The 11,349-nt window shown below is 38.5% G+C and overlaps 1 protein-coding gene across 5 annotated transcripts in view; it reads left to right on the top strand.

Annotated features, from left to right (window-relative positions):
- Positions 1 to 7,318, top strand: part of elf1 (E74-like ETS transcription factor 1) — a 64,041-nt gene extending 56,723 nt beyond the window's left edge. For all 5 annotated transcript variants that reach the window (XM_021316044.2, XM_012861802.3, XM_012861801.3 and 2 more), the window contains one exon: positions 4,443 to 7,318. In XM_021316044.2, coding sequence (XP_021171719.2) covers positions 4,443 to 5,250 — 808 coding nt within the window. In that variant the 3' untranslated portion in view covers positions 5,251 to 7,318. The remainder of the gene's footprint in view (positions 1 to 4,442) is intronic.
- The last annotated feature ends 4,031 nt before the right edge of the window (positions 7,319 to 11,349 follow it).

Here is an 11,349-nt window from a genome sequence, read left to right as displayed (position 1 = left end):
GAAGCTGTGGCCAGTTTCTAAACTTGTTGTTGCAGATGCCTGCTAGCCAATCTGATGGAGTATGAGTTAATTCGCATATGAGAATAGACCAAAAAATATTATATAGGTGGTTCTACAAAATAGGGGATTAGCCAATTAGAGCCAAATCACACTGGTGTATATCCTTCACACGGATATATATATATATATATATATATATATATATATATATATATATATATATATATATATATATATATATATATATATATATATATATATATATATATATATATATATATAATTAATTTTAAAACTGTGTTTATTCATATAGTTGGATATTGTTTCATTTGGTTCATTGATTTCTTGTTATAATGGAGATATTAGTTTCACCCTAATGTCTGTTTGATGAATAGGAGATTAGAGCCAGGCCCTGCTTGCCGAGTCACTTTGCACCTTGAAGACAAATGTTTAATTTAAAATATTATTTACTATGAATCCATTTGGGGTGTGTCATATTTACACTTATCTAATATAATATCAAAGTCAAAGTGCATGTCTTGTTTTTCCAGACCAATAATGAAAGCCAGACTAAGTGACATGCTGACAGTGATTGATAGTGCTTCATGAGACAGACATTAATCATACGAGAACATATTTAGTTTTTTTTTAACATGCCATGTCATGAGATTACCTAAAAGGTAAGCCTGCAAGAAAAAATCTACAAATTAATAAGCAATTGTTTGGGACAGAGCAAAGATTGTGTCAAGGGATCAAAGATTTGTGAACATTCGGGTCTATCTCATGGACGTATATAAACTTTAGATATATCGCAAATACCAAGTAAACCAGTTCCTTCTTTTGGTTTACTGAGTAGCTGAACTGATACAAATTAAACTTTATCCTTCCCCAGTGCCATTATTATCTTCCTGCATTCACCTGCTGTCCTGGATGAGCCCCCATTTTCTGTCACGACCCAAATTATAATAAAATAAGAGAGATCTACCAGCTTTGCCAACCAGTTATTTTGCTTGATTAAAGTAAACCAAATAGTCAAATTATTGAAATTAATTTTCATTTATTTTAAAACCTAAAATAATAACAATAATAATAATAATAATAAGTTTTATTTATAATGCACTTTACGTTTCAAAGAAATCTCAGAGTGCTACAGAGCAGAGGGCTAAACTCCCCCGGGATAATACAAAAATTAAAAACAGCATTTCATAATCCCCATTAAACAAATAAAATCATAAAACTACTGGACCACTGTGCTGGGAGCAGCAAGCACTTTGCATTGTCTTTGTACTGAATTGTGCTATATAAATAAATTTGCCTTGCCTAGCTGTATCAAAATAAACTTGAAACAGTAGGTCCAGGACAAGTTGTCAGGAAAGATTTTGCCAAAAAACTAAGAAATTTAAACATTTTCTTTAGAACAGGTTAAAATACTCCGGTTAAAGGCTGGATGACTTCTAAGGCTCATGTTAGTCGATGCCAGGGGTTCCCAAATTTTCAGCCTGCAACCCCCAAGTAACCGTGCCAAAGACTGGCGACCCCCTTTCTGGGAGGTGGGATTTGTTTCTCCTTTTTTTGTGGAAATTATGGGAATAGAGTCATAAAATTACAAGAACTCTTACAAGAAAGTTAAATTTTCTTACTGTGTTAAAATGAGGAACGTTGAGCATCTTGCAAAGTTTTACTTTGGTATCGGTTTCACAAATATATTAAATATTTTTAGCACATCAACAACAAATGTTAAAACATTATAAGAAGTTATTGTCTTGCTGGCACAAGATAACTCTATTGGCGGCCTTCGTTTAGTATAACTCTAGATTCGCTGCACCACTAGGCTGAAACTAATGACTCGTTCAAGTACAAAGTGGATTTCTAACACATGCAATCTCAAAACCGTCAGCGTTTTTAGCAGTTGTTGTTTTATAAACCTTAAAAGGGTTGTGTTGTTGGCATTGGGGGGATATTTGCAGAGAAACCAATTATTATTTACAAGGAAATCAAGGCAGGAGGCAGTGCACCAGCAGTAGTCTTCCTGTATGACTTAGAATGGAATAGAGTCCGAGTAAATTAAATGAATAGAAAATAACGTAAAGGCAAAAATATTACATTAGCATTAAATTTTCCCCTCTCAGTAAATGGTAAATGGTAAATGGACTGAACTTATATAGCGCTTTTCCAGTCATGTTGACCACCCAAAGCGCTGTACACTATAGCCACATTCACCCAGTCGCTCTCACTAACGCACACACATTTATACACCGAGACGCAGCTCTGTATGTGTTTTATCCAGGAAAATGATTGGTGGTGCACTACCTTCAGCCTTTATTTCCTGTGTAAATAATCACTGGCTTCCCTATTAATGACACATAAATGCATTTAAAACATGCATTTATAAAATAGCGTTTGCAAAAACTGCGATTTTTGAGATTGCCGCTGCTTTTAGATGGTAGATGTCCGCTTTGGTCTTGGATCCTCGTGGACCAGGCATTAGCTTAATCCTCTGGGACCCACTGACTGGAATTTATCCCAAATGAAGAAACTAAGAAAATAGTTTATTGTAGGTAAAATGATAACTTATTATTACCTTTTTAAAAGAAGAAACTTCAAATTTTGAGCGCTACTCCTTTAACATCACAAGTCAGATGACAAGTGTACTGCTTGACAGTTAATGGCACCTTTTTTTTAACACATTTGTGATGTTTCAAGCAGATTTTGCTTTCTTCCATAAACTGCAGTCTGTTATATGGTTTAGTTTGCTCTGTACTGTATTAGTGCATGGGTCCACTGCCTGTATTATGAATGTATTATCTTGTGATATTTACGAGCTGGAAACAACTCTGCAGTTAGGAACTGTGAGCAGAATAATAATTTTTACAGTAGAGATATCTGTGTTGTTTGTTATAATAATAAGGCCATTAGTTCTGCTTTTTTAACATCGCGTGGTGATATTCCGGTTTATGTTTTTCAGTAGGGACTAATAAAATAAAAAAAACAAAAAAAACATCCACATTTCTAAAGATATAGACTGGAATCTCTGGGTTATTAATCAGGCTTCGTACTTTAGTTAAAAAAAATGGCCCTAGTGTTAAAACAGCAAGTGGGCATAAAAATGATCAATTGGAAAAAAAACTGAACCTATACAGCTATGTGAAATCAAATTAGGACACCAATTTAAATATAATTATCTGTCCAAAGAATCATTCTCTTAACCATATATAATCCTTTTTTTGTTTCTCTATAAAGAAAATAATTTATCAAGAATAAACAAAATAGTGTTTTAACTGAATAAAAAGTTACCCTACTCCATCTCTAATAAGTAGCCATCCCCTCATTGGTTTTAAATACCTTCAGTAAGACACTTTGTGTCTCCTTCTATCAGTCTCTGACGTCAGTCTGAGGAAAGTTTACCTCAGCTTACTTTCCGCAACACTTTCTGAGATGTTTGAGGAGTCACTTGCATGGAACGCTTATTTCAAGTCACCCAACAACATCTCAATGAGCTGAAGATTCATTAGGCCCAGGACTTTCTATGTCTTATTCATCAGCCAGTCCTCTTTGGATTAATTTAGGATTAACTTGGTAGGTTGTTATACCAAACACATCCTCCCCTCTGGAGTCTAAATAATTGTGTTTGAGTCTATTTCGTCCAATAAGTGTTATTCCATAATTTTTGATATTTTTTTACATTTCTTTCTAGCTTACTTCAGTTTGACCAACATGTTTTTTTGAAGAGCAAAGATTTCCTCCTTGTACACCTCCTATAAAAGTTAAACTTGTGCCGTCATACTCTGATAATACAGGCATGCGCTTCCTTATCAACAGTAGCAGCAGCCGCCTGCAGGTCCATTAATGCCACTTCTTTTAGCATACTGCGGTCTGCTTTTAGGGTAAACTTGCATGACTGGTCCGACCTGGGCATGTTGGAGGTTGTTTTGAACTTGCTCCACTTGCAGACTGTTTTGCATATAACTGAAGGAAAGATTTTAAAATATTTTGAGACCTCTTTAAAAAGAAAAGCAGAGTCTTGAGCAGCTATAATCTTCATTCAGGTTGTAAACCTAACCAAACGTCTAAGGTTTAAACAGAACAAAATGCTGAGTGATGGTAATTATGTACTCTTGACTGTGTGTGCTTCTAGCCATTATAAGTTGGAATAAATGTGGTGGTATCCTAATTTATCGCTCAATCAACAGTGATATTTAACATTATACTTTGCAGAAAAGTTGGTATTTTGTTGAGTTTTTCACATTTTCATCTCACTTGACATTTTTTAGTATTGTTAAAATTGTTACTAAATATCCACATGTGTGGAAAAACACAGGATTTAACTGGGGTTTTGATATTTTTCACATTACTGTACATTGCCAAACAAGGAAGAAAAAAAAATACAAATTGAATACTCAGTTCTGATAACATATTCAGCTTGTACATTTTTGTCTCCTCAGGACCATCAGCAGTCCCGTGTCGGTACCCATGGTGCTGACATCCTCCGGCTCCCTTCAGTCTGTTCCCCTCACTGTTCTGGCCAACGGGGGCTCCAGCCACTCCTCCCCTCCTCGGGTTATTCTCCACACTGTGCCCTCCACAACAGCAGGTGGGAAAGACGTGCTCACCATCCAGACAGCCTCTCTCACAGGCGGCTCCGGCAGCCTGCAGGACGGCCTCCCGCAGCAGCTTCTGGTCACCCATCTGGGCTCCTCTGCCATTTCTTCCACGGCCTCCTCCTGCACTTCTCCTCCAGGAGTCATTAGTTCCACCACCTCCAGCCTCAACGGCCTCCCCCGCCTCGTCACCATCAACACCACTGGTGGGCAGACCATGGTGGCGCAGCAGCCTGGCACCGTAATAGCCACAGTGCTAAAGTCCAGCGATCTCTCGGCGCTGCAGGTCAAAGAGGAGATGCTGGACTCCAGCTACTTCCAGTCGATGGTGAACGGCGATCCATCACTGGCGGCACACACGTTTGAGAAGGAGGAGATGGAGGCCGGGGAGGCTGAGCTGCAGTACAGGACTGTGATCATCGATACCAGTCAAAGCCAGGCCCAAGGCGCTGCAAGTGAAACTTTAATAAATGGACATTACTCCCAGAGCAGCAGCCCCGGCGAGGGTTTGACCCCCGTGGAGGAGCTGGAGGTGCGCGGAGAGATGTCCCTGCAGCCTGAGCAGGGAATCAAAGGCCTGCAGGAGCTGCCCATGTCTGTTCAGCTGCCTGCAAACTTTATCCAGATAAAAACGGAGCCTGCAGAGGCTTAGGGCCGCAGGACTCATTCACACAAAGTGAACCAAAAATTATTGAATTTCCGTGACCACAGACTTGATGTTATCTTTTCCTACCACAGCGGTCTGATTAAACGTCAGATGTCAGGGAAATTGCAGCATGTTGCTCTTCAAAGTCGGTCAGTTCAGCCTCAGGATTTATTGTTTACTCACATGTTATGTGACCATGTGCCTAATTTCAAAAATCTAGGGAGTGATTAGATTTTTTTTTTTAATTTTTTTTTAGGAAGTTAGCTTTCAGATTAAGGATTATTCCATGTAGATAAGAAATCCCACACATGCACAAAATGCTTGGAAAAACCTGGGATTCCTGTCTGCGCTTAAAAATGTGCCAGTCAAGTTTTTTTTTTTTTTTTTTTTTTAAACTTACATCTTCTTGGACTATTGTTAGAAGAGGACAACGCAACAAACCAAAAACAAGGACTGAATGCCAAACAGTGCAACAAAAAAGGGACGCCTGAAGAGTCGTGGATGTTCTCCTTTAGCAGCGTGAACGTTTCTGAGGGGTGCGGCTTGTCACGTTCAACCGGCAGGAAAAAAAACAAAAAAAAACGGTCATCTCAGAGTTTAAGTACAGAGTGCCTTAAGAGACGTTTGCAGAAACATTTACATTGCTTATTTTTGTTTTAAAACAGAGAAGAACTTCGTTTATTTTTGAAACAAGCAAAGTCGGTGTGCATATACTCTCTATCAGCCCTTGCATTAAAACACAGTGCTACCATGTAAAAAAGGGCATTTTCTGCGTGGAGCTGCAGACTGGAAGGCACAGCAAGATAGAGAGGAACAGAACAGGCAGAATAAAAGTGATTTTTTTTTTTTTCTTATCCATCTCTCCCTCTGAAGCTCTAAGGCTTAAATCCTGTTTATGTAAAACAATATATATATGAACCTATAAATATATATATATACTGTATGTAGACGTATGATATGCAATTGAGATAAAATTTTAAGGCCACAACAAATTTATTTATTTTATTAATTTCTAAATTCTGTAAAGAAAAGGCACATTTGTTTTCTTTTTATGTGTAAACCTGAGGGAAGATAAAAAAAAGAAGATACCAGGAAGCTTATATGGCAAGTTTTTTTTTTTTCCTTTTGTATAGCATTCAGTATAATCAGCTTTGTTTTTTGTGTTGTTTTTTTTTTTAAAGTTCTGGTCTCAAATGTTCAGTGCGGCATCATTATTCGGCTGCTGTGAATATCTCTGTTATGTGTCTGATTTAAACATTTACAGAGTGAGCTTTTTGTTCCCACTTTTTAGCGGATATACCTCTCATTTTTTCCCAGCAGTCACGCAGCTCAAAGCTATGCATTCAAAACTATCGGGTTTGTCTTTTTATTTGATTTAATTGACATGTCTGTCAATACTAAATTTCTGCTTAAAATCCTGAGTTGCTAAATTTGTTGGGGACATAAAAGGCACCGCGTTCTGCTTTCCCGTCTCCCCTTTTCTGCTCCTGTCTTCTGTCCTGGTGTCTCTGCTCAGTCGAAGTTTGTGCCTTCTTCTTGTTTCGCTGTCCTGTTTGGTTAAGAACCTCTCAGGCCAGCCATCCAACTGGCTCCCTTGTTTCTGTTGGGGATGAAGCCATATTGATCCCGAGTGGTATCATAGCTCGTGGATGTATTTTCCAGGCTGGGCTGTAGCCGCTGATAGGGGGGGACACTCAACCCACCTGACCTCCATCCTCAGCGTAAGACTTAAAGGCTGCTTTACAGCCTCACAACAGCCAAAGAGCTCCACGTTCTGCAGGCACTCTGAATGTAAAACGTGCTGGCACAAATGTTTTTGACAATCAGTAAATACACTGGGTTATATTTGCATTAAAATCTGAAATTCTATTAGGATTGCCTTCATATATATTCTTATATCCAGTCTTTTTCTGAAGCACTGTTGTCTGTGAATTGTTGAGGTATGTCCACTGCATTTTGTTTCGTTGCTTCTGTTGTCTTGGGTTGTCAATGGCCTCCTTTTTATGCTGAACTTAGACTAGATTTTTAAGAAAAAGTCAATATGCTAATTAAAAAGAAAAACCTCTATATATTATTTGCTGTTGTTTTTATTTATTTATTTTTTGAAGGACGAGTAATTCAAAATGATTTGTGCACAAAATAAAATGTCACACCAGATGTTTCTGAAAAATTAACACAGAACTCCAGATTAAACTCGGATACAAATGGCGGTTAGCAAGTCCATCGGTTTCTGCTGTCGACATAATGAAACCGTTTCTGCCTTGAAAACTCAGTGGTATTGTCGGGCTTCTGCAGCTTCGGGGGACATTTGATCGCATGGCATTTAAAAGAGAAAGTAAAAGCTGCGGTAGGAAACTGGATTGGAGCCATTAGGAGTCCGGAGACTGATTGGACTGTACTTAAGAGCACTGCTGCTTCTCCAGTTGCTGTGGGTGGTTGAATACATTAGCATGTGACATGCCCGGAGCTGAAGACAGCCGCGTCTGTCAGCACAGCTTGCATAGTGAAATGAGTGTGTGCATGTGTGCGAAGACACTGTTTGGTGAAAGAAAAGGTTACACAGATTCTTTTGCAGCATGTTAATGTGTTTGTGTGTGTGAAGATTGGACTGTGTGTAAATGTGCATGCTTCAATCCTCGGTTCTGACATGCCTGGGCTTATTTTGGCTGATTGCTCGTCAAGAGCTTTTAATTTAAGAGGCATTAAAAACATTTTAGAATATATGTTTCTAGCCTCCATGAAAATGACATTGATCGATTATTTATAACAGTAGCTGAGTGCAAGAGCAGATGCTAAAATTTGGGTTTTACTATTATTTTAAGGTGGAACTATTAGGGTTCACATTTTAAACAGGCTTTAACATTTTATATTATATTATTGTTTTATACATAAAACAACCAATTGCTTAAAAACAGCAGCGCTCCAGCTGCAGGTTGCTCAAGTTTGAGCCGCCAGAATTGACAAAGACTCCTGGGTAGGTGTCTAAAGTGAGTGAAAGTTTGGTTGCCTCCAATTTAAACCAGTTAGCTATCAGCAGCCTGCTTTAAATCCTTAAAACACTAGTTTCCAAGTGTATTGCATACTTATTTTAATCCCCATGGATATTTTTGTGGCTCCAATCATATATATGGATATATAGCAGTGAAAAAAATTGTGTAGTTGCCTGGTGGTTCCAAAACAAGTACCCTCTCAATGAATACAAGGTTTTTCCAACTATCATGACACTGGTGGACATTTTAAAACATTAAGCAATAGGACGTGAACTAAAACATGTCCATGTGTCAATGCTAAATTGAGTGAACGAAATAATAGCTTATTTTAGAATTAAAATCTTATCCAGTAAACTGATGATTTGACAGCTTGTATCTTATTCGAAGTTTCATAAATAGTACTATTTAACCTGTGTAGTGAACATATTCCCTTTTTAAGTAAAAAAACAAAACAAAAAAACAACAACCTTGAGCTCTCAGCTTGTTTTGCTAATAGTTGTTAGCTCATTCACCGAACATAACGATTACCAAAATCTCACCAGACTTCTGTCTTGAGACTAGGCTAAGATGGGTTTTATGTTGTTTCCAGACCCTAGTCCTGAACTATAAGTAGCAACCAATACTTTGTCCTGGTTCCCTGTAGTCCATCTGAGTTTACATTGGGAAATCCTGGAAGATTTTCTGAGGCACTTCTCCTTTGAGTAAGTAAATGTGCTTTAGCAACAAAATATTTTTGGCTTCTTTGTACATATTTACGCTAAGTCACAATTTCTTTGCCTTGCTAATAGTACTATTAAAGCAAAATGACTTGGCAAAGACCACAGATTTAAAAATAAAATGAAAATTAACAACAGATCAAATTAAGTTTGATTAGATTAGGTTTAATATTGCTCCCAGATCAAAGAGGTAGTGGCCAGGACATGTTTCTAGTTCACAACTGTCTGCTTCAGGTCGTTCTGGAGGTTCTGGACATTTTCTGGGTTTGTGAAAGGCTCATTGTTTGGTTTATTTGTGCCTTGTAACTCTAAAGCACTGATAATTTCTTCTTATTTACCTTGTATTTACCTTAGTTTGAGAAACACTGCCTTGAAGAATGGAGATCCTGGCTTTAACCTGGCTGCCCACATTGCCTAATCTAGTAGGTCATGAAAAAACAAAGAACTGTACACCTGTGCTATCTTAAGCCTTCCTGTTAGCTGCTGAAAGTCTTGCTCTCTCTCAAAGCCTAAATGAGCTGCAAATGTGAAGACGATCCTTTTAAACAGCTTCTCTTTGCATCGTCTGACCTTATTTTAAACACCTTACCACTAATGATAGCTAATTTTGCGTCTTGTTGACTCATTTACAACGTCGACACTCAACCGTGTTGCTGTCAGTGTAACATGATTAGGATTACGTGTGATTTTATAAAGTTTAAATTCTGATTTCTTGGTGGGTGTTTAGGAAGCAGGTTTACCTGTTTTACCATGTGGTCTGGACACCACCATGCACATCTCACCATGAGGTTACTACCCGCAGAAACGCAAAAACGACAACTTTCAACTAAAACCTTCATCCCAGCAAGCGCCTTCCTAAGTGTTTCGACAGACGACGCATTGATTTTGTTCCCCGTCTCATTCCCCCTTTTGTTCTCGTGGATTACCGCAACAATGAAAGCCAACCAGCAGTCATTCTGTCTGTGCTGCTCCTCTGCCTGGTGAGTCAGAGACCCTGAAGATGGAGCGAGAGAGCCGGGTCCTGGAAGAGGAGGACTATTTCTGTGTCGCCCGCAGCCACTGACACAGCGCGAGTGTTTACTGCTGTGCCATGCTGCCTCTCACAGTGGGAGCGGTTGAAGGATGACGACTGACATTATTGTGCCTCCAGCCTGAAGCAGGAACGGTACACGGAGAGCTTATTTAACCATCAGGTCACCAGACTGACTGCAGCTTCACAGAGAAAAAGCTTTGTGAGATAACTTGGCTTGGATTATTCTGAGGAATTTAGGTTTATCTCATAGAAACAAAAACATAATATCAAGAGAGTGGGGGAAAAAAAGGAAGATGGAACAATAAAAAATAGAGAAATATGTCCTTATTTATATACTGGAGCAGTATACCTTCCTGTACACAAGATGGCACTAGTGATGCATGTGTCGTCAGCAGAGCGGGAGCTTGAGCCTGGATTGGAGAGAGCCATTCCTTCAGGTCACTAATCTAAATACAGATACTCCTCTTACATTTGGTTTTTCACTCTCCCCCGCCCCAGAATAGCAACTCGCACATCCAAACAAACGAGGGATTATTTGAAATGAAAATAAGCAGCTGGAAGTGAAGTCTTTCCTGCATTTCTGATAAATAACAAAAAGCATTAATTCACTTGCAAGCTTCAGTAAAAGTGGCCAATCCTCAGGCCAGGTACAGAAAAAAAAGGGGGGGAGTGGGAGAAAAAAAATCCTTTGAACTGTGATAACCTGGTAAATGCTTGGTATTTGTGTTTATCCTGCTGAGCAGTCAGTCTTTTCCCCCTCCCTCATCAAAACAGCGATAAACAAGTGCTGCAGGGGGTGTTCCTATATGAAATGCATGAGAAAAACAGAGCAGGACTCGATTAGAAATGATATATTCTTTAATTTTCATCCGTGAGGGAGGAGTTCACTGCCACGTAGTGCCTCATATCTAATGTTGACAGTGTTGAGGCACCCTGTACATCGTAAGAATGTAAATGAACTTGCATTTTGAGATATAAAAGCTATGGTGATAAAAAAAGATTTTCTTTTTCCAGAAATAAACTCAAAGTGTCTGATCCTGCTAGTTATTTGGAAAAGCTTGTTGCATGTCAATTCAGCCACCTCAGATTTTGTATTTTGTTGACGTTTTTTCTCCATTTATTCATAGTGGATAATGTTTAATGAGCCATTGGATAATTATTTATTAAGTTGCAGCTGCTCTTACAGAAAGTGGGTCAGATTCCCAATTTTTGCTTAAATTATTGAGCAACTTTAAGGTTTAAAAACTGCTATACGCAAACCTTTTTCCATCAGCATTTTCCTTAGAGGGGCCCGTTTAAAAAACAAAAATACATAAATAAAAATGTGTGGATCAGATTGTAAAAATTGGTTGGATTAAGGTGGTAT

Source organism: Fundulus heteroclitus, chromosome 23 (genome assembly GCF_011125445.2).
Source record: "Fundulus heteroclitus isolate FHET01 chromosome 23, MU-UCD_Fhet_4.1, whole genome shotgun sequence".
Classification (NCBI taxonomy): domain Eukaryota; kingdom Metazoa; phylum Chordata; class Actinopteri; order Cyprinodontiformes; family Fundulidae; genus Fundulus; species Fundulus heteroclitus.
Note: the sequence above shows the minus strand (reverse complement) of the source record. Positions and strands in the feature narration are given on the sequence as shown.